Source organism: Dysidea avara, chromosome 3 (assembly GCF_963678975.1).
Source record: "Dysidea avara chromosome 3, odDysAvar1.4, whole genome shotgun sequence".
Taxonomy (NCBI): domain Eukaryota; kingdom Metazoa; phylum Porifera; class Demospongiae; order Dictyoceratida; family Dysideidae; genus Dysidea; species Dysidea avara.
In genome coordinates this window covers 25,150,214-25,175,194 of record NC_089274.1, presented here as the reverse complement: position 1 = coordinate 25,175,194, position 24,981 = coordinate 25,150,214, and the positions used below count along the sequence as shown (strand labels likewise).

Here is a 24,981-nt window from a genome sequence, read left to right as displayed (position 1 = left end):
AACACCTTTACCATTATGGGGATTAGAAAAGTGAAGGTCCACTGGGGGTATTGGGTATAACAAATGCCTACTATACTAAAGCACCCAATTTTGCAAATAAAATATGTACAATGATGCTAAACAAATTCTTATATAAACATGTGGTACAACACACAATACATTGTAATACAACTGACTACATATATGGCTGCAGGTGTAATTACTATCTGTCGCTACAAAATCATAGATCAAAACTCCAGTTCCTTATCGATCTTTGTGCAAATCCAGTAGTTAATATCCCTATGGGAATTAAACAGGGGTATTTAACATTAAAATTCCATGCGGGCATTAACCAACAAACAAGTCTAGTGTTGTACCTACCTGGTGTTCACTTAAGCCAGTCAGCAGTACAGGCCGACACTTCAACTTGATTTGGTCCCATACCTTTTACAAACACTGCGGAATGCCATGCAAGTGACTTAATTTTGGAAAACTGTACACAATGTATAAACAAGAGATAATAATAGGAGGGAGGGAGAGTGTCTAACACTGACTAGAACATGTCTGCCATATGAATAGCTTCTTGCTAGATGCATTAATTAGTACAAAGGTGTGTTATGATTGTAGCACACCAGTAAGCATCAGTATCAATACCATTTTTTGTGTAGTGATCTTGTGGTTAGATAATGTGACCAGAAACGAAAGTAAACTAAGAGCGTTTAACCTCTTAACCCTTGGTACAAATGACAAACACTTGACGGCCTAAAGAAGATGTAGATCATTTAGAATTCTGTCATTTAGAGATTTTCCAGTTGCCTTCAGTCCAAAAATTTTTCTGACCTTACAACGTAGCTGATCACTTTGTATGTAAATAACACATTTTGACATTATCACAACTATGGTCAGCTACAGTTTAGACAGGTGACCTCATGTTTCACTGTATATGATGAACCTTTACAATTCCTGCCATGGTTTTACTTAGAGTATTACTATACATGGGTTCAAAATGTATTAGAGTAGAAATGCGAAGCTCCAAGGCATCTCTGAGTTGTAAGGCTGTGTGGCCACTGCAATAACACACTCACCAGTTCTGATGAGTGTGTGTTGCCTTTCGTTTTATTAGACCGGTTGTCATCTTCAAGCATTGAACAAACTAATTCCAATGTAAGGTTTTCTCAGTAAACAGTGCCATAGCACCATCATTCATCTCATGTTTTACTACTTTTTATTGCTTGGATCCCTACTTCATTTCTATATTAGGTATACCTACATGTTAGGCCAGGCAAAGTTGATTTATAGTTTCTCATCACCTACCACCCTGCCGCCTCTACTTTCATTACTACTATAATTGATCACGTGTGCCAGCATTTGGATGTTTAGACAAGCTAGTCATCATATTCAGCAACGGAAAAGTTTCTTTCCACTTCAGAAAGGTAGTAAAATGTAAGTACAGTGGAACCTCACTTATTCAGATTCTCAGTTAACCGAACCACGGAAATGACTGCTCTATTAGAGTAGTGACTGTTCTATTAAAGTAGTTGATAATACTGATGTTTTAAAATTTTTCTTCATGCTATTTTAAGGTTATTTATACACAGTTTCAGAGATACGGACTTTTCAGATTTATTGACCACCCCTGGTCCCACGGGGTTCGGATAACTGAGGTTCCACTGTATAAGCTTTAAGAAGGTCTTTGATAATACTTGGAGTGACAGATAGCCTGCTTTTACTAGCTGTGATTTTGGGTGGCATCCATGATTGCCCACCTGCATCAAAATTGAGTAAGTAGCTGATGAGAAACTACCAATCTACTTTGCCTGGCCTTAAATACAGACTGCAGGGGCGGATCCAGGAGCTGGCAAGGGGAGGGACACAAACAGACTAAGTTGTAGGTGGTTGAGAGAGCAGATTTTCTTGTTAGTTGCTGCAATTTTGAAGCAGCAAATAATCACCTCTTAGTACTGTTTCACTGTTGATTTTTGCCAATTTGGCCTTTGCAGATGGTTGTGAAATTTTAAAAGGCTCTAAATGTTTTAACCAACAGCAACACGATAATTATTTTTTAGAGGCACTTAGTACGCATGAAGGCGCTGAGTGACAATTTCACTACTTCAAGTCAGAACTACTTGGACTTTGGTCCGCTTTGGGTTTCAGGTGAATTGCTAGTAATATGTGCATATTTTCATGAGTTTTAAAAACTGATCTTGGCCTGAAAAAGTAGTATTTTAATCAGAAGTATGGCTGGCTCCTCCACAAGGTACAAGGGGTAGTCACTTCAATACTGTCTGTTGAAACACTTATGACCGGGATCAAGATTCAATTAAGCGATCAAGGGACTTTTGCACAGTGAATCAAGCGATCAAGATGTCCGCAAAAGTGACGATCAAGCACCTTCAAAAGCTAACCTTTAGCGACATGAGGATTTACTAGGCTTTTACGGTAGATGATCAAGAATCAAGGCTATTTTATAGGTGAAATCAGGCCAAATTTCGACGATCAAAATTCTTGATCCTGGTCACAAGTGTATCAACTGGCGGTATGGAAGTGACTACCCCTTGAGGTAGTGGGAGGGAGGGGGCATTTGCCCCAAATGTTCCATCCTGGATCCACCAATGGACTGATACAGTACATACATGCATTGCTGGTACAATTCTGTGATGCAACTTTCCAGCCCCATTTATAACTAAACCAGTCACTTTCATCAACTAGTTGCTATTCCCATAGCTCAATCAAATCCCTTGCATGGGCAAAAAAGAAGGGCCAAAATCCCCTCGGATCCGCCTAATAATTACTAGAGGGCTAGTGTTTGGATCAAACTCACTACAGATTTAACTCACTATCAGCTTTCCGTTTCCATCTCAGTCCTGATTCCAGTCTGTCTCGAAGAGCCTCTAATACATTGGAGCGAATCTGCGCGCAGTGGTGGATCCCGCGTATTCTAGATCCTGTGGTCGTCACTAGCTAGGACAGAAGGGTGGTCACGGCAAGCACGAGCGGTGAGGTCGGAATCGATCGAGGTACATTAAAAGATCATCTTGACGTTTCCGGTTGGGACAGAAACGCGACCAGAAACGTAACATCACTAGTCTCGTGCCAAAGCCAGGCCCGCGCTAATTAATACCATAAATGCTGGGCACGAGACTAGTACGATATTTGATTGGATAAAAGATTGTTTCCATTTTGTACTGTGGCGGGAACTGCCTTTTTGAGGAGGGAGGGATAATCTATCGCTTTGATGAATCGTGATGGCTACATCTGAGCAGGAAGAATTTATAAAGCGGTCATCTGAAATCCTCAATGATTTAGTGAGAGTCGCAGCCGAGGCAACTTCGTCAGCTACTTCTCTTGCACGAGCAATGTGCAAATCCACTTTGGGAGGCGCCACGGATTCACCCAACAAGCAAGGTATACTGGTGAGGGAACTTCTCGGAAAGCCCCTTATTTGTATGTAATGAAGTGGTGCAAGTTTACCGTAGCAAGAAATTTTCAGTTTTCGTGCGTCTTGTGCGCGAAATCATAGATTCTTTTACAACCCATGTACAAGTAAATTTATTACCACTGCCCCACGATATCCGATGAATGTTACACAGAGGTTGGAATTTATTATTTTTATAAAGTTGCATGCTATTTCCCACCCTTTTGCCAACCATATCGTTTGCTTTATGATGAAAATTGCTATCATTATGCATATCCATTGAATGATTCATCAAGTGTTGTGTATTCTTCAACAGAAGTAATGAAACGTTTCATTGGTTGCTTGTCTCTTATACGTGTGCCTTTTACTGTGGTTGTGCTGTAGCCAAAGAATGGCATATACTGGACAACTGAAAGGGAAAATAAAGTAGAGTAATGTTGCCAGCATGTTACTCAGACAGACTGGTCCAGTTTTAAGGGTTAAATCAAGATATAGTAGTGTGTCATGCGGCCAAGAAAGCCAGCATGCCACATTGTGGGTATATTTGCATAGCTTTGTTTTTGTTTTATCAGTTAGACACTGGAGGCAAAGCCTGGATGAGGTGCTTACCACGAGCCAAGGAGCCTAAGGGAAATCTTTGAAAGAGGCTTCATAATCCCTTCTCCAAAGCACTCCATTTTTACATTATAGCTATCTGCCAGGTAGGGTAGGCCAAACAGAAAATTCGCACCAGCCATTTGCAAGATATGGAAGCTCAAAACTTTTTTCCTTCTTAAGCCACGGGGGCTTTTATTTCTTTCACACACTTTGTAAAAAATGTTATAAAATGTAAACGTGTAACTCAATTGGTGCAAACTTTAGCACAAATGAAGAGTGTATAAAGGTGAATTAAAATTCTAAGTTTGTTATGAATCTGATGAGTATCCACAGAGTTATGAACGTTTGTACGTGTAAAAAAAAATCTAACTTTGTTCACGGCTACAGGTAAACTAAGGATGAGAATAACTTGAAAATTGCTGTGTCATAGGCTGATCATCATAGCAGTGCCTGTGATGGTTTGAAAAACAATGGAGTTGCAGCTACAGTGTTATAAAGAAAAGTAATAGAGCAGTCACCGCGGGGTAAAAAGGTGCACAAAAATGTTTAAAAATTACTAAGGTTCGAACCAGGGACCTCAATACTGTACATCCACATCCTTAACCGCTGAGCTACTGCTATCTTTGGCTTTGTCTCACTTAATTTCTAATGAATATTCGGGGTTTGAATCTTCTTATTGGTAAATGTTTAGGTTTGTTTGTCAGGTTTGGTAAATATTTATTGGTAAATGTTAGATTTACCAATGGAATTTCTAGAACATTCTATGTCCTCAAAAAATGTGTGCTCTATTAGAGTATTACAATAATATTAACAAATATTTAATATATTTACAAGTCTGTTTTCAGTAATCATCATTGTGTCTGTATCGATAAGAAGAAATGCAAGTAAAACAACAAGTTGATGCTATGTTACTTCTAAAAACCAGATGCCCATGCAGTTAATACAAGAATGATTCTAACTTAATAGGCAATTAATCAAGCATGTATATTATATTGTTAATAAATATTCATGCTATTGCTATTGTTAATTCAGCTAGACAATTAGATTTGTAAATACTGTAATTTAGCGTATTTCGTGATTCATAAATTATTTTGTAATTCTGTAATTACGTTGCTAATGAAGCGTAACTATAACAAACCACTTTAAAACCACGGATTGTATCTTCTCAACTGTTTTAATAGTGTGTCTATCGCTATCGTGTTTAGCATGCAAAAGCCTTGAGGCTGCTCTTCCTTTTTGTTTGTGTAAGTACGGGTAATGCCCCCCCCCCCCCCTTCCCCTTTCAGTTTGAAGGATACGCTATCTCTGGTAGCCTAAGAGGCCATCAACATTGTTTTACAGGTATTAAGCATCTATAAAACTGAAAGGGAATACCATTCATGTAGTATATGAAGAGTCGCCATACCTGTATTTCAGACTGCCGAGAAGAAACCACTGCAGAATAGAGTTTATGTGGGTGGAAGTTTAATACAAACTAATTTTAGCTTTCATTTCTTATTAAATCCTGGCTCCTTTTTATCATTTAATGATTTTGATCACGTGGGTGTGTACGGATAAACATAGATAGGTAGGTAGGTACACCCACACCCACCCACAGCCAGCCTTCGGCCAGCTGTGGGCACATGCCTGGTTTAACAAACCCAAAATTCAGCCATAGGCTAGTTTTTGGGCCTTATAAGGTGCAAAAAGAGTGAAATTCACACAAAACAGCCAAGCTGTGAAAAATGGTACGGCCATTATAAGATTGGATGGAAAAAATGAAATCAAAGGTGAAAAAATAGCTGTATAGCTATGCATCACAGTAGGACCTCCACTATCTGAACACCTATGTGCCAGTTCAATCATAGAAGTGTTCAGATACGTAAGCAAATTTGTTTTGGATAAATGAAACCCATTCATTCATATAGTAATGTTCAACTACTCTAATAGAACATACACTTACTCTAATAGAACGTTTACCTAATGATGTACGAAATACTCTAATAGAACAGTCAATTATGCTGTTTGGATAATCAAGGTCCTACTGTATTTTCATCAACATTGCAGCCATTTCTTGGCCGCCATCTTTATAAAAAATTGAATTTATTTTATTAACATGATTGCAGCCATTTCTTGGCCGCCACCTTTGATTTTACCATGGTAGCATTGAGTGAAGCAGTATTAGATTTATATATACATAATGGAGAATAAACCAAATGGGCCTACCCCTGTGGCTTGATAGGGGCTCTCTTTGTAAACTAATAGCATACCCAACTTTACCATGTACTGCAGGCTGGTATCTCCTGCTGGCACTGCATTCCGGTACAAAAGAAAGTAACAGCCTACCAGTCGCTGACCTTGCAGGTCTGATTTTGACAAATGTATTTATTAGGGGAATAATATTAATATCATAAGACCGACAGTGATTTGATCGTTTACCAGACAGTTTTAAAGAATCCTTGTTTGATCAGCACTTATGCCCCTGCTAACTAACAATATTAATACAACCAAGTACTAAGAATAATAAGAATGCGGTTCAATTTACAAATAAATAAATAATTAAGGCCATAACAAATTAATCTTATGCTTCACGGATGCGGCAGGTCAATGTTTTGGCAAACCTAAAATAAATATAAATGACGTGATCTCTTAAAAAGTGTGCTAATATGGCTGTAGACTATTTAATATTGTGCAAGCAGTAACAGGTGTAGTAGCAAAGGGGAATGAAATGGAGCTTCATCACTTTTGTTTCAGAAGGAGTTTAGCTTTTGTAACTGCTAAGATTGAAGTACTCTAATAGAGCAGTCACATAAACTCTGCACCAATAACCAAATTAACTGATTATTCCGATATCCGATATTAAGCAACAGAATTAGCCGATACCGATAACCGATCTGATATACACTAATAACACGAACACTCATTCTCATCATTATTAAATGACTCAGATTAGTGACATAAGTATTGATATACAGCTCATTCTTGGCTAAAAGGTGAAGTTAGATGTATACCACAAGTAAAAGTTACTCATGATAAACGGGTTTTAAGTACGTTTTACTACTGCTATTTAGTTGAGACAAGTGGCTGGTATTACATAGAAACCCAAAACCTCAGTTTACTGTTGGGCATGGCCTAAAACTTGACAGTTTATTATGGGCATGGCTTGTAGTCACTGCTAAACCATCACAACACATAACTTAATTAGTAACTTATGTCCAGCCTCCCCCACATCATTATACTACACAGCATCAGTTGCAGCTGAAATGATTTACATTTTTATTTATTTTCAACCTGCTAGGTAACTACTAGAGGGCAAACAATCCTTGAAACATATTCCTGAAAACTACACGACCTACACACATGTACTAAATGGGGATTTTTTTTACATGTTATGACCTCATTATTTAAAACAAACATAAGCATAGCAATGTGTGTACAATACATACTACATGAATGTTATTAATGGCAGCAGCATTGGAGACATTTCGACATGGAGTGCCATCCTGTGGAGTCAAACAGTGAAAAACGGATGGTATAACAGACAAACTTTGCACAGTTCTCCAAATGCTTGTCGAAGCGAATACACATTGGAGTACAAAATGGAGCAAGTTCCACACAATGAGGGTCGTTCTAAGTTTTGGGGTTCTTCCGGGAGAGGTTTCACCAAAGTCATTACACGACAAAAAGGAAGGAAGAAAGGTGAACAAGAACCAAAAGTTCTGCCATTGTGTGACTAGATTTGCCTGTGAACGAAGGCACAAACGTATAATAATTACGCCTGTTTGTGCTAATGACTTGAACAAACATTTAATTCTATATAATGCCCAGTTCCACACTCATGATTCCAGATCACACAAAAAAGATTAGTGACTATCGCAGCTTTACTAACTCTGACAACTAACTCGTCTACTAATCATTTGTGCCAACTTTGTGGATAATCCATCTATGTTTTCTAAATGTTCAGAGTGCCCGGTGGCACAGTAAGTCCCAAGTCACCATACTAACTGCCAGCGATGTGATCAGGGATGAAGAACACGAATGTGTTTTCGTGTTGTAATACTGTTTGTACTGTGTTTGTATTTACCTGCCCAGTAACAATAAATAGATCTCCTGTACATGAAGTGTACAAATCACTACTGTACCATTGCCACAGCACTGATACCAGTGGCAATATAGGATCCACTGTAATCAATGTGCCATATCCATGGGTACTGCATTTTTTATCCATTGAAAGCACTTTCATCTTTCACAGTGATCTGCTACATGTACTCCAAAATTTTATTTCATCTTGCAGTGTATCCAAGGCATCAGATGTGATCATTTTTACACTAGTATATCTTCAGGTGTAGGGAACTTCCTTTGTTTTGTTTCTACGATCCCTAATCAAACTTGAAATTCCTAATGTTCCTTATACTTGTTGTTTGTTTATTTTATCTGCGACATTATTTTGACTGGTGAACCCATGGATACCGCATTAGAATAAAGAATGGCACCATGGCTTATAGTTTTTGTCTGAACGTGCGTGTACCCCACTATCAACTACTGAAATAGTGAAGTGGCCATTATGCTTCATTTTCAGCTGTGTTCAACCTGTTACAAACAAAGAACACTAGGAGAAGGGTCCTGCTAAAAATCTAAAGATAAATAGGACACAAAGGAGGAGGACACAGGTAAGTCCATGAAGCATGCATTGTATGTACTATGGTATGTCAAAGGCACCTGTCAGGCTGAAGTGACATCAAACAGTAAAAAATCAAGCCCATAAACTTAGCTGTTATTGAGCTACCCTTGTCTGAAGGCACCAGGCAGTCAGTCGGTAGAAAATTTCACTAAATAATTTTTTTAAAGGAAGCATTTTAGGTTGTACTAAAGTTACTTTTAAGCTTGATTATGCCTAACCAATACTGTCAAGGCACCATGAAGGTATTGTGAGGCTGGTTTTAGGGTGATATTTTTGGCCAAACCTTCACGATCCCTACTATTGTATGCTAAGATACATAAATGATCACAAATATCCAGTTAGGATTAAAGTATTTAAATACTAAATCACTATTCATTTGATCCCCAGTACTAATTCACATTACATCATCTATGTATGTATGTATGTATGTATGTATGTATGTATGTATATACAGTAAGCATACATGTAACTACTAGGGCTGTGCGATAATACTAAAACCTATTATCTCGATAAGTGACAACCATTTTATCTCAATAATCGATATTATCTCGATAATAATGTAATATTGTAAGCACAGTTTTTTAGCATAAAGTACTTGTGAAGTCAGAAATTTTACCTGTTCCTCATTTAATTCGATACCTTTCCAAAGGTTTTTCATCTGACTGTGGTTGATATACACTAGATTACGGAGATTTATTACTATCTTGATAATGAAAACCATTATATAATTTACGATAGGTGATTAGGTATCTAGATTATCTTTTTATCTAAATTATCTCCCAGACTAACTACATAAAATATTTTACTTTATGTATGTAATGATTGATATTTCAGCTCCTCTGTTAAAAGATTTGTGTCAAGTAGCTATTCCTCGGTACGCTGCACACTGGAAGATGCTAGGAACCCTGTTGGGTGTACAGAATTGGGACTTGGATATATTGGAAAGAGATAAACATTATCAAACTGTGGAGTGTTGTCGTAGTATGCTTGCTATATGGCTCGATACAGACAGTGATGCTACATGGGATAAGTTTTATGAGGTTATTAAATTACCTGCATTCAAAGCATCAATTATTTATAGTAAGTAGTGTTTCTGTGAAGAATTGTGCACAAAATGTCTTTGAATGTGTATCATATATGTGTATAATGGTGATTTGTATTGTATTGTATTGTATTGTATTGTATTAATGCTTTACAGTGACCAGCACTGAAGGTCTGACAGCAACATGTGCTGCAGCCTTAGGATTACCTAACCTAATTTCAAGGACTTAGACTTAGTGACTTATAGCTGAAAAGGTGTAACAGAAAAGGGGCCAAAGTAAGGAAAAAAATCCCTCCAGCCCCAGGAATCGAACTGCAGGTCACCCAATGTCTAGTCGGGGCCACACTCAGTCTCCTCCAGGAGGGATGGATTTTCTTCCTTAATCCTAAAGTATTTATTGTATTAATGCTTGAGGCTACTGTCAGGGTGCAGGAGTATCAATTTTCAGAACTTATTTGAGGGGATGGTGTTTGACGTAAATTTAAATTCTATTACTCTATTAGGGCATACACTAATTCTAATAGAACCCACCGTAGTATCAAATACTTTAATTGAACAGTATTTTGGCATTCAGATGGTTGATGTTTGGGAAACCCACTCTGTACTGTATTAGTGATATGCACCAGTTGCTAAATTTCTAGTAGTTTTTGCAAATTGCAAGCCCTAACATAAAACTGTGTATGATTTGTACGTAGATAGCTTTAATAATAAATTGAACCAGGCCGACCATCTTCGCTTTAGTGATATGTATGCCACACTACAACACTACAAGCTATCACAAAAAGCCTAGATTAAGTTGTACCCTCCTAAAATAGCTCATTAAGTACATGGGTTGTAACAAATTTGTGCAGCTGCAAATTGTTTTGTGATTTTAAGGGAATCTGAATAATGGTTATAGAGATATAGTGCAAAAGCCAAACATGTGTAACAAGTGTGTTTCATGGAAAACTGACTATCTTGTGACACCTACCAGACAAACCGCTAAAGAGAATGAGTTATAAATAGTATATAAATGGATTAATAATCTTAGAAGAACCTTCTAGTGCTTTAGAAGAAACATGGATTAAAAACACTGAGCAAAAACCAAACAGTACAGGTATCAAATGCATATCAGAATAATGCAAAAGTGCAGTCACCCTAATAACGTATTGTGGAGAAATCACATATACCCAAATCTGATTAATAGTCATAGAGCTATGGACGATTATTTGCATTAAGAAAGGCTGACTTTTCGTCATGTCTACAAGGTAAACTGCTTATGGGAACAACCCTAAATTGGTATGCATAAAGTACTGTATTTACTTGGTTAAATGCCTCTGCTTTTATTACCTTAGTTTTAAAAATTGATGCAGAGACTATTTGAATTTGTCACCACACAATGCTTGAAAACGATGTTAAAGCCTTTATTTTCAAAATTAATCATTGTACCAGCTACTATTGAAAGTGCGGGCATGTGAATATGGTAGGTTAACTGTCATAGCTCAAATCTTTGTGGTTTAAAAGAAATCTCATTGAAAACTGCAGAGTTACAAGGAAAAATCAACCTAGTGTAAAATTGCAGAGTCAAAATATTCTAATAGAACAGTCAGTGGGAATTTTAAAAATGTACAAAAACAGTGAAAAGGTTGTCCAGGGCTCAATCCAGCAATGTCCAGACCTAACTCCCAAATTCTTGACCACTGAACCACTGTTGCCAGCTGATCAACTCATTTTATTTCTAAATGAAAACTTTGTAGTAATGTAGATCTACCAATAGACATTCTATGTGTGTTCTATTAGAGTATTACAAAAGTAATCAAATAAACTCTACAATACAGTACTATTGTGTATTCCACCAAATTGGAGCCGATATTGTATTATAACCATATTGGTATTGATATACACTACGATTAAGACCCTCGTCATCATCATAAGCATCATAATAAGTGCTATGCTAGCAAAACTTGTGACACAACAGGCTGGAAAATTGTATTCTAGCATAAAAGATGCAGGATTTACTTTGTTACAAGTTGAGCAACTGCAATTTATCAGGTTTGCATGAAAAATTGAGGTACTCAAATAGAACAGTCACTGCAAAATATCGTAAGAGTACAGTTATGTATACCTAACTTAAAAGAAATTCACTTTGTTATAAAACTGTGATATTCTTAATATCATGTGAATCACAGGATAGTTATACAGCAAATATACAACACAACACAATACTACTAACTACGTGTTACATGAAAGTCTGTATGTACAGTCATGTGTGCGCATGGGTGTTAGTGTTACATCACTACAGTCCTCCCCCTTTAGTGAAACGATGAGGGGGCGTCGGATACGATGTGATCGACGCAAGGGTACAGTGGACTGAGCATCCACAGGATCATTCACACATGGCAAAATTGGAAGAAAGTCATCAATGTCATCCGAAGATTGATTGCCCACAATAACAGTATTGTCTGTACTGGCTCTATAGCGGATATGATCTTGATGCCTACAAACTTGACGTTTGTCTTCCAGTTCTACAAGAAAAGTAACTGATCCTGTCTGCTTATTGACAATAGCAGGAAACCACTGTGGAGTACCATGAAAATTATACACAAAAACTGAGGAACCTAAGCAAAGCTACGATGTTTGGCATGTTGATCATGTGCCGCTTTTTGCTGGATCTGCTTCTGATGGACTTTCGCTGCAACATTTGGTTTCAATAAGTCCAGTGTTGTACGTAGTTTCCTACCAAATATCAACTCTGCAGGGGAAGTACAAGTAGTTGACTGTGGAGTCACACGGTAGCGGGACAAAAATCTTGCCACTCTAGATTCAATGGAACCTCCTTTGTTCTTTTTGAGACCATCTTTGAATGTCTGTACGTATCGCTCTGCCAATCCGTTTGAAGCAGGGTGGTAGGGAGGAGTGAGGACATGTTTAATACCATTGGCCTTCATAAACACTTGGAATTCATCACTGCAGAAAGCTGATCCATTATCTGAGACAAGGACTTCTGGTAGTCCTAATGTTGCAAAGGTTGTTTGTAATTTATCAATAGTAACAGCAGCGGTTGAGGATGACGTGACATGAACTTCTAGCCACTTGGAATGACTGTCAACAATGGGCAAAAACATTCGGCCAAAACCGGCGTAATCAATTTGAACCCTTCACCATGGCCTGTGTGGCCATTCCTATGGATGTAGGGGGGCTGTGGCTGGCATCTTCCTGTTACTCTGACAAGCAACACAGGACTTCACTTTGGATTCGATCTCTGTGTCCAGGCCGGGCCACCACAGGTAACTTCTTGCTAGTCTCTTCATTCGCTCAATGCCCAGATGTCCAACATGTAATTCATCCAATAACAGATTGTGGGCCTGTGGGGGTATAACAACACGAGTGCCCCACAAAATAAAATTATCATCAACACTCAGTTCTTGCCTACGGTTGAAGTAAGGTCGCTGATTGTCATTATCTGGCTTCGATGGCCATCCACGTGTAAGTAGCGCAGCACCTCGTGTTGGCAGCTTACAGTTCTAATTAAAACACACTAGCACATACACATCTAAAACATAATCATTATATAGAATAGTATGTAGTTTACAATGTTACATCACCCTCCGCTGTAGAGAGTTTGTCCTCAAGCGTAGAATCAACTATACCATTGATTGCGTTGAGGGTTCTGTCTGAGTCCATAGTGAGCGTTGTTCCTTCTCCTATCCACCGTAGGTAAACGTTCAGGTTCTGGTGTTCCTTCATCATTACTCCATTCTTCCTCTTCACTGTGTGATAAATCACCTGTGTCAGTTACTTCCTCAGACACATCATCTTCATTTTCATTATCATTATTAACATCATTATTGTCAACTGTCACTGCATTTTGTATGGAATTCTCCTCTAAAAGCTGCTCCACCCATTTTGGTGGCTTTCCTGGCCCTTTGCTGTTACCCCCATACCAATAAAAACCAGCTGGGAAATTAAGGGAACATGGTTTCACTCTTGATTGATGGACATTAATTCCTGGAGATTGTGGATGGTAAACCTTAGTTACGCTGATATCAGGTTCTCTGAGTTCAGTGACACGATATGGACCATGCCAAGGTCTGGAGAGCTTCCTCATTCTCCCAGTTTCATCTGCAGGAAATCGAACTAATACCCAGTCCCCAACATAGTACATGACATGGGTACTCTTAGTGTCATATTGCGTCTTGTATCTTTTTTGTGTTGCTCTTATTGCTTTGGTTGCAGTGTCTCTGGCTGAAACTAATGACATTGTTAGTTCCTGACGATAATCTTGTAGATCCGCTAGTTGAACAGGCGAGGGTTGGAAATATGCTGCCTCAGTTGGCATTCGGCAGTCAAGTCCAAATAATAGGTATGATAGTTTTTCTCCAGTGGAGTCATGTGGTAAATTCCGATAGGCAAACAATACTCCAGAGAGGTAACGGTCCCATTATCATCCAAATGTGGCTGCATGTTTACGTAAAGCTGTCTTCAGGGTACGATTAAACCGCTCTACCATCCCATCACACTGGGGATGGTAGGCCGTTGTGTTCAGTTTGTGCACTCCTAACTTCTTGCAGATGTCTAACATAAGATGTGACAGTAAGTTAGTACCCCTATCTGAGAGTAGGGCTTCCGGGACCCCAAACCATGGTATAACTTCTTCTGTTAAGAGTTTCACTAGTCTGATAGCCTTCTGGTCTGGTACAGGAAAGGCTAGAGGTCATTTGGTAAGGAAGTCCTGAAAAACTACTGCATGACGATTGCCCAATGCGGTTACTGGCAAGTCCATTACGTCAACCCCAATAATTTGAAATGGCCTCTGTACAGGTATTGGGTGCAGAGGGGGGCGATTAACCCGTCCTGTGCTATTTACTATGGCACACTGAGGGCATGATGAACAATGTTTCACTATGTCAGTATATATGCCTGGCCACCACCAGCGCCTCAAAAGAGCCTTTGACACTACAATCATCCAGTTCAGCAGTGGTGATCGCACTTGACCGAGGTGGTATACGCACAGAAACTGCCAGGTTTACTCTTACACTTTTGGTAGAACATTCAGCACTATTTTGATTGTCTGCTGATACCTTGGGATGGTATGCTACGATTCCTAATTGGCGGCATAGACCTTCTGACAAAAGGAGGTCATCATATGCATCCATTTTGATGTAGACAGGTGTACGCATAACCCGCTGGTCACATGTGATGTTAAGATTTAAGTAACCATCCAACTGAAACTGGTGTCTATCATAAGTAAATGGAAGTTTATCTGCAACCTTGAACTGCTTCTTTGTTATACCTGCTACAGATGTAACCTTTTTAAACAGCTCCGGGCCCATGATGGTAATATCGGCACCTGTATCGACCAATCCCTGTGCAGGTACACCAGCGATATCAACTACAACTTTCCTGGCCTGACTGCCATTATCTTTAACACATACCACACCAACAGTACTGTCATCTGAATCTGAGAAAAGCATGTCAATGGGATTAGAAGTGGAGTTCTTGTCGATAGATGTGATAGCCTTCATAGCACCGGGAGCATCTTTATCCTTGTACCTTTTTTCTGTCTTAGATACACTCTATCCCTTGCATAGGCTGCAACTACGTTCCATGTGGTCAGTTTTCCCACATACATAGCATTGACGTGGTGGATGGTGGAAAGGTGTCTTGAGACTCCACTGGCTGTGTATGGCTGGGGGTATGTCAATCCTTCTGAGGTTTCTCATGTACAAGTGAACATTTCTGGGAGTGATGGCCCATGGAATCTGGCAAGGGATCCTTGGTGTATTGATGTCATTTGGCTAGATCATTCGAGCGATGCTCTTCATTGCAAGCAGCAATGCATAATTCTTGGTAATCCCGAGCACCAGATACTGATGGTGCCTTCATAAGGGCATATCGAAGTCCCTCCTGCAATTGGGAATATAAAAACATGTTGTGTGTTTCTACGCTCATTTTGTCCTGGCCATACACTTGACTGAAGATCTTCTCTAGACGGAGAATATGGTTCGAGACAGTTTCACCTGATGCCTGTGTGGCATGCCGAAAGTCTTGGGCAGCTAATGTCCTATTCCCAAAATTGAACTTCTTACTAAGTGCAGCTGTAGCTTGGGCAAAGGTAGATTTGCTTGACTGCTCCAACAACAGGAATTCTTGTCGTGCTTTGCCTCGGAGGTATCCCGAAAGTTGCAGTAGGCATTCTGAATCACTCCAACCATTCCATTCTGCAGTACCTTTGAATGTAGGTATCCAGTCATCCCATGAGTCATCCAAGTTTTCTCCACAAAACAAATTAACGGGTGGGACTTTCCCACGTCGAGGGGTGATAGAGACACTAGACTCTTCTTTATAGTCGCCACTTGCAAGTGAAACATTGGTCCTCTTATCAGTTGTCCTGGAGTTGATAAGTTTATTCAATCGAACAATCTCATTATCCCTTTCTTCTAGTGCCTCTTCATGGGCTAACTGCTGGTCACACTTCAGTCGCCAAAATCTCTTGGATTTCTGTTTCTCCTTGTCCAGATTTAACACGAATCGCTTAATTTCTTCTGCTCTTTCAAACAATTTCTGGCGTTCGTCATCTAGCATCAACTGTACTGTATGCAACTGCTCCGTGACCTTCCCTAGTTCTTGATACTGTTTGTCTAATTCATTTGTTAAGTGCTCTAGCTCGCTATTATCGCGCAGTGCACTGCGGTGGTTGCTAGCCTCCTCGCTAGCCACAATCGTGTCAACCGGTTGACTTGTCACGTGTTCATTGTGGTCACGTGAATATGTGCATGTGCAAATAATTCCATTATCATCAACAAGAAAAAGTTTATGCACAGACTGATCTTTTACCTTGTGAAATGAATTGGACATTCAAAGGGTCGCGATCCAATTCAATCAGCTTCCCTTCAATCAGCTGTCTTGTAGTCGCCATTGATTCGCCCTTCGGAAGTGACAGTGACTCTGCGATGCACTGTAGATGAGTTGCGTTTAGATGCCATGAGTTCAGTGCGTAGACTGGGTAGTTCATTGTCCTCGTTGTTAACACTAGTACTGTCAGTCTTGCTCCCACTCAGCTCACTCTATTTAGTCGCTAAGACTGTTAACCGGGTATCGGTGTCGCTCTCCAGCGAACCGTTCTTTGCGATCGGTGTAGACTCTGTGTTCATCCTTGTTCAAACACAGTAGGACCTCCAATGTAAGTAGTGCAGCACCTCGTGTTGGCAGCTTGCAGTTCTAATTAAAACACACTAGCACATGCACATCTACAACATAAGCATTATATAGAATAGTATGTAGTTAATAGTTAGTTTACAATGTTACACATGTAAGACATACTGTGTAACTGTTGCCAACAGAGGGGAGCGTTGGGTCCACCGACTAATCTGTGCAGCTGTTACTGGAGTAGAATTGAAATGATTCATTAACAAGATAGTGTTTCCTGGAGCTGGTACAGTGGATGGCACCTCTGGCAGTGGTAAGTGACTACAAGCATCAGCATGGGCTTGCTGTGGACCTGGTTTGAATTGAATTTCATAGTCGTAAGCACCAAATGTTAGGGCCCAGCGCTGTATGCGTGCAGATGCCATCACAGGGATAGCTCTACCTGGATTAAAGATTTGTGTTAAGGGTTTGTGGTCAGTATATACAATAAAATGTTTGCCATGAAGATAATGATGAAATTTCTTTAAGCCAAATATAATTGCTAACCCTTCCTTGTCTAACTGAGCATACTTGACTTCAGCGGGTGCCAGAGTGCGAGACGCAAAGGTGATTGGGCGTTCCACGTCATTAGCTAGTCTATGCGACAAGACTGCTCCTACTCCATAAGGAGAGGCGTCACAAGCCAAAATCAGAGGCTTTGAAGGGTCAAAGTGCATCAGTACAGCATCAGACTTTAACTTATCTTTGATCTTCTGGAATGCTGACTCATGTTCAGTCTTCCACACCCAGCGAGCATGCTTACGTAACAACTTGTACAGAGGGGCTAGAGTAGAAGCCAAATTGGTCAAAAATCTGCCGTAATAATTCACAAGACCCAAGAAGGCTTTAAGTTGTGAAACATCTGTCGGAGGTGGGGCAGCAACAATGGCTTCAGCTTTGGAAGGTGATGGTTTGAGGCCATCTGGAGTGATACAATGACCCAGATACTCAACTTCTGATAGGAAAAATGATCATTTGCTTTTCTTGAGTCTCATACCAGCTGTCTCTAATCGGGACAATAAAGTAGAGCTGAGCGATAGTGCAACTATCACTATCACGATTTGATAGTAACTTTTATATCACGATAACGATAGTATCACGATAGTACTACTAGTTATCAGACACTCAACTTCACATAAATGACACACAAATAATCCAGTTACACATCATGTATCTGGTTTTCTAATGCTATATTGGTAAATGTGGTGGATACGCATGCGTATGGCTCACGTGGGATATAAAATTACTTGCTTAATGATTGTAGTAGTTGCTGTTGCTGTGATTATTGTAATCTGTATGATATTACAGTGTTCATGATTAAGAATCTTTAATCACGATACTACATTTCTGGCGACGAAGATGGCGGTAGCATTTGGCAAAGTCTCTGCGTTCAACCTGAGTCAAGATGAATGGCCGTTGTATGTCGAGCGACTGGGACATGTTTTCGTGGCAAATGGGATTACCGAAGAAACCAAGAAGCAAGCTATTTTTCTTTCAGTCATCGGTGCCAGCAACTGTCTAGCCTCGTGGCTCCAGCTAAGCCTGGAGAAAAAGAGTACACTGAACTGGTCAAGAAACTTTCTGAACACTTTACTCCGGCTCCTTCAGAGATTGTCGAACGTTTCAAGTTTCACACAAGGTTTAGAAAACCTGGAGAATCAGTTACTTCTTACGTGTCTGAATTACGTTCCATTGCGAAGCGTTGCAACTTTGCAGCTACCCTGGAGACCATGTTAAGAGACCGCATTGTCTGTGGGATCAATGACGCTGTTATTCAACGCCGTTTGTTGTCTGAGAAAGAATTGACTTTTAAGTCCGCGTTGGAAATAGCTCAAGGAATGGAGTCGGCTGCTCAGAATGTTAGAGAACTGACGACTCGTCCTGACTCCGTGCCTCCTGTACCTGTACATCATGTAACAGACTCTACTAGACTGACAAACGTTTGTTATCGTTGTGGACAGCATGGCCACTACGCTCCAACTTGCAAACACAAAGAAACTGTGTGTAAGAAATGTGGTAAGGTCGGACACTTGCAGAAAGTCTGCCGCAGTAAGAGGACTAAACCTACAGAGCAATCAGGTTCTTCCAAGAGCACAGAACAGTCCAATGCTAAAAGCAAAGGAGTTAACACTGTTGTCAAAGAAGGAACTGATGAGTATGCACTATTGAATGTTACCTCACCTGGAAAAGCCACGCCCTGGAATGTAATTGTTGACATGGAAGGTGTTTCTGTCTCAATGCAATTAGACACAGGAGCTTCATTGTCTCTCATGTCTGAGACCACATTCAGAGAACACTGGCCTCAGAGAGAACTTGCTCCCTCTGAAGTCAGACTGTCTTCCTACTCTGGTGAGTCTATTCCTGTTTTGGGTTCTGTTGATGTCAAAGTTACATACAAATGTCAATCATTTACTGTGCCTCTAGTTATTGTCAAAGGGTCTGGCCTCACATTGTTAGGTCGTAATTGGCTGCAAATGCTCAAACTTGATTGGCAGGAAATATTTCTTGTACGTGACGACTTGCTTCCTCTAGTTTTGCAGAAACGCTCAAAAGTTTTTGAAGAAGGCTTAGGCACTCTTACAGGCTTTCAAGCCAAAATTGTGGTAGACCCTTCAGCTCAACCCAAATTCTGTAAGGCACGTACGGTCCCTTATTTTCTACGTGACAGAGTTGAGAAAGAGTTAAATCGTTTAGTGGATGAGGGAACATTAGAAACTGTTGAAGTGTTTGACTGGGCTTTTCCAATCATTTCAGTTTTAAAGCCTGACAAAGTCAATGTTCGTATTTGTGGAGATTTTAAACAAACTGTCAATCCTGTCTCTACCCTAGACAAATATCCAATACCTAAAGTAGAGGATTTGTTTGCCACACTAGCAGGTGGAAAAATTTTTAGTAAGATTGACCTTAGTCAAACATACCAACAACTTCCATTAGCTGATGAATCTAAGCAGTATGTTGTCATTAATACACACAAAGGCCTCTTTCGTTACACACGTCTGCCGTTCGGTGTTTCGTCAGCACCTGGAATCTTTCAGCGTGTGATGGAGAATGTATTGCAGGTATACCAAATGTTGTTGTATATTTAGATGATATACTTCTTTCAAGTGCCAATAAATCTGATCATTTAAAGTTAATTGACCAAGTTTTAGATCGCCTTGAAAAGACTGGGCTAAGAGCTAGAAAAGAGAAATGTGAATTCTTTGCAGATTCTGTGGCATACCTAGGCCATAAAATTGACAGTGAAGGCTTAGATCCACTTCCTGATAAAGTTGAAGCTATTCAAAATGCCCGAGCACCAACAAATGTTCAAGAATTGAGAGCTTACTTAGGACTGTTGACTTATTATAGTAGATTCCTGCCAAATCTGTCTACTGTGTTATCACCCTTAAATCAGTTGTTGCAAAAATCTGCCAAATGGAAATGGACTGCTACAGAACACAAAGCATTTGTGGTTTCCAAAGAATTGTTATTGTCATCCCGATTACTAGTTCACTTTGACCCAAGCATAAAGCTTACTCTTGCAGTGGACGCTTCTGCCTATGGGTTGGGGGCTGTTTTAGCACACAAATATCCTAATGGCTCCGAGAGACCAATTGGTTATGCATCTCGCTCACTAAGTAGTGCAGAAAAGAACTACAGTCAAATTGAAAAAGAAGGGCTTGCTTGTGTATTTGGTGTAAACAAATTCCGTTCATACTTACTGAGACACTCATTTGAACTGGTCACAGACCACAAACCTTTGCTATCCTTGTTTCATCAACACAAGGCAACTTCTGCACAAGCTTCTGCTAGAATCAGACGTTGGTCACTAACTTTGTCTGCCTATGAGTACACTATTGTTTTCCGTGGTACCAATCAGCACAGTAATGCTGATGCTTTGAGCCGATTGCCATTGTCTACAACCCCAACTGAAGTGCCTATGGCACCAGAACTCGTTTTACTGTTGGATCATTTGGCTAACTCGCCAGTGACTGTTAATGACATTCGTACTTGGACCAGACGTGATCCTGTATTAGCTCAAGTTCTTCAATTTGTCGAACAAGGTTGGCCCAATCATTGTGATTCAACATTATCTGCTTACTCATCTCGTAAAACAGAACTCTCAGTTTTAGATGGTTATATTTTGTGGGGGTCTAGAGTGGTGGTACCTGAGAATGGCCGTCATGCAGTTTTACAAGAATTGCACAGTGCTCACCCAGGCATGACAAAAATGAAAGCACTTGCTAGAATGTATGTCTGGTGGCCAGGTTTAGAAACTGATATCGAAGAATCAGTACGTTTGTGTAATGAATGCCAGCTCAACCAATCCAACCCTCCAACAGCTCCACTTAATCCATGGAACTGGCCATCACGACCATGGGCAAGATTGCATATTGATTATGCCGGACCATTTGAAGGCCGCTATTTACTTATTCTTATTGATGCTCACTCAAAGTGGATTGAAGCTTTTCCGGCAGCATCTCCGTCTTCCAGTGTTACTATTGACTTACTTCGTTCAGTTTTTGCTCAGTTTGGACTGCCTGAAACAATAGTATCAGATAACGGTAGTTGTTTTGTGAGTGAAGAATTTCAGCAATTTCTGAAATCCAATGGTGTTAAACAAGTAAACTCCGCACCGTATCGCCCTTCTAGTAACGGACTAGCTGAAAGAGCTGTACAAATTGTGAAGAAAGGACTAAAAAAGACCACAGATGGCACAATTAAATCTAGAATTGCTTGAGTGTTGTTTGCTTACCGTAATACACCTCACTGCACAACTGGCAATTCGCCAGCTAAACTTCTTTTAGGAAGACAACTCCGTACAAGGCTAGATTTGCTTAAGCCGAACACTGCTGCACAAGTTGAAAGTAAGCAGCTGAACCAGAAGATCTCTCACGACAATTCAGTGCAACCAAAACAGTTTGCAAATGGTCAGTCAGTGTTAGTTCGTGTTTACAATCAACAATGCAAGTGGACACGTGGCAAAATCCTTAGATCTACTGGTCCAGTGTCTTACATAGTAAAGCTATCTAATGGTCTCACTTGGCGTCGACATCAAGATCAACTGAAAAGTTGTTCAGTACCAATAACAGTACAATCTACTGAATTACCTGAAACTGTTCCTCAGGACATGCTTTCTGCTCCTTCAACTTTTGTTTCATCAGAACTTCCAGACTCAGTGTCTTCTAATTCTGACTTTCAACCATCGGCTTCAACTCGCCGTTATCCACAAAGAACACGTCAACTTCCACGAAAGTATTCATCTTACCCATATACTAACACTTAATATTGCTCATTATTGTATTTTACTTTGTTTTGCTTCTTGTACTTCTTGTTTTTTTCCTTTTCAGTTAAGTGTTTTTTTTTTAGGGGGGGGGGGATGTGTGGTGGATACGCATGCGCATGGCTCACGTGGGATATAAAATTACTTGCTTAATGATTGTAGTAGTTGCTGTTGCTGTGATTATTGTAATCTGTATGATATTACAGTGTTCATGATTAAGAATCTTTAATCACGATACTACAGTAAATTGTTGTGTATTACAGTTGTAATCTTTGTTGTGTATGCTCAACTGGACTTTCACAGTTTCCTCAACTTCAACACTATCGTGTTTGCTGCTGTTATTCATGTTTGTGAGAGATGTTTTGATATATCGCGCTAGTATGATTGCATACTATCATTATCATGATTGTTACTCACTATCACGATAATTGATAGATCGCAACTATCGCTCAGCTCTACAATAGAGTGCTCAAATTGTCTAAATGATCTTTGTCTGTCTGACCCAAGACCAATATATCATCTAAGTAAACTGTAACATTAGGAATACCTTTCAACAAAGTGTCCATTGTGCGTTGAAACACTGCCGGTGCTGTGGACACACCAAAGGATAATCTGGTGTATCTGAATAACCCTTTGTTAGTATTGATTGTAGTGTATTTACAAGATTCTTCAGAGAGTAGCAGTTGTTGGTAGGCATGACTTAAATCAAGTTTCGTGAAGTGTGTACCTACCCCTAATATGGCAAATAACTCTTCTATTCGTGGTAGCTCAGGTCAAGCTGCTTTGTTCACAGTTAACTTATAATTCCCGCACAACCCGATACTACCATCTTGCTTAGCTACTGGTACCACTGGAGCAGCCCAGTCAGAGTATTGAACAGGTTCAATTACACCTGCTGTCAACAACCTGTCTAATTCATCTTCCACCTTGGGACGAATAGCAAAAGGTACAGGCCTAGCCTTGTAAAACTTTGGTTGAACTGCTGGGTCCACATGTAAGGTAACAGTTACCCCTTTGGCTGTACCTAGCTCATCAGCAAAAACTGAACTGTGTTTGTATAACAACTGGGATAGAGTATGCTGTGTTTGTACTAGGCCTGTGACCTGGACAATGAAACCACAACCGATTATTGGGCACTCATAACCGATTGATTAACCGATTAATTGGCAGATAATTTACTTTTGATACAAAACTATTGAATGTCAAAAAGCCTTGTTTATACCACACGGACTAAAAACAGTAACATTTTCTATACAGTTGTAACAATTTAATCAAGAAATGCACTTGATGCATTTACACTTTCGTAATGTTCTCTTGTAATCTTGGTGTAGTGGATAAAGGTTTTCATGAAGAAAAATTAACCATTCCGCATACTGTGGTGTTAAGCAAGATCTTTTTTGAGAAATGACGTTTCCACTAATGCTAAATAGGCTTTCTGGTGGTACTGATGTTGCCACAATGCAGAGAGTTTTCCTAGCCAATTTACAAAGTGTGGGATAAATAGATTTATGGTCTCTCCACCAGTGTAGAGGTTTGCCATCTAGATCAATTTGTGGCTCAATCCTATACATAGCAACTTCAGCACAAGCCCGTTCATTTATTGACATAGTTGTACTCCTGTCAGAGCCATTGCTACCAAATTTTTTACCTAGCACTTTTTTCAATTGATGTACTTTTTTCTTTTTCTTAGGTGGAGCCTCCACAGCAAGTGAAGAATCTTCTACATCTGATATTTCAACAACTTCACAGTCATCTGCAGAATCAGCATTAGCAGCAGTTAGAGTGACATTTATCTTCATGACTTCACAAACTTCATTTTCTACATGTTTAATAACACCATCCATCATAGCTCTCCTTAAATGTGCGAGGGATCTAAATCGTGGGTCTAAGAATGAAGCAGTATTCATAAGAAGAACTAAAGATGGCTCCAAGTATCTTTGATTTGAATCCTCATCAACAGCTGCCTTGACTGATTTTATTGCTCTAGAATCACCATCCTTTTGTTCAGCCTTTTATTTTAAATCAGCTAAAATTGGTCCAACACATGATAATGTGGGATATTGCTGACCACTAAGTATTTCTGTGGAATCTTTAAATGGTTCAAGAAAACGATACAAATCCTCTAGTATACGCCACTCAGTTGGAGAGGGTTCCAAATAGTGTAGCTCTCTTCTTGCATGAAAAATAGCCACAAGAGTTACCTGCTGTTCAATAACTCTACCAATCATTGCATACGTAGAATTCCATCTCGTGCATACATCCTAATAAAACAACACATTTAAATCTATACATATTTGCAATGATCTATTGCAAACAATAATACAAATTAACAAATACGTAATTTATTAACCTGTATTAGCTCATGTTGAGGAAGGCCTAGCTGTTTCTGCTTGCTCTTTAAAGCCTCAGAATCAAGCCTTGACTTATGGAAATGTGTAACTATTTTCTTTTCCTGAGCTAAAGCTGTGTGTACCTCTTGAATATCCAAGCCATCCTGTACAGCTAAGTTTAAACTGTGTCCAGCACAAGGAATTGCTGGCAACAACAAACAATCAATCACAGCATTCCTAACATTCTGGGCATTGTCTGTTGTAACAGCAACCACTTCCTTTCCAATGTCTATATTCCATTCTTTAGTGCACTCCTTTAAAATGTCAGCGATATTAATAGCTGTATGCCTGCCAGGAAAATTACGTGTGACAAGATTTCTGTGATGCATCACAAATTGGTTATCGATAAAGTGGACAGTCATTGATATGTAGCCATCACCAGATCGAGATGTCCACATGTCTGTCATCATTCCAAGATAAGACACACCATCCATTTCTTGGCAAACACTCTGTTTGGTTTTACAATAC

The 24,981-nt window shown here is 39.6% G+C and overlaps 1 protein-coding gene and 1 long non-coding RNA gene across 2 annotated transcripts in view; one reads left to right on the top strand and one right to left on the bottom strand.

Moving 5' to 3' along the window:
* Nucleotides 1-106: 106 nt before the first annotated feature.
* LOC136250438 (uncharacterized) lies at nt 107-3,093 on the bottom strand. Its single transcript, XR_010698539.1, has 2 exons — nt 2,817-3,093; nt 107-279 (listed from the first exon to the last, which is right to left on the bottom strand). It is a non-coding gene; the product is annotated as an uncharacterized lncRNA (long non-coding RNA).
* Nucleotides 2,912-24,981, top strand: part of LOC136250435 (uncharacterized) — a 34,655-nt gene continuing 12,585 nt past the window's right edge. Inside the window, exons 1-2 of the mRNA XM_066042640.1 lie at nt 2,912-3,384; nt 9,486-9,731. Coding sequence (XP_065898712.1) covers nt 3,225-3,384; nt 9,486-9,731 — 406 coding nt within the window. The 5' untranslated portion in view covers nt 2,912-3,224. The remainder of the gene's footprint in view (nt 3,385-9,485; nt 9,732-24,981) is intronic.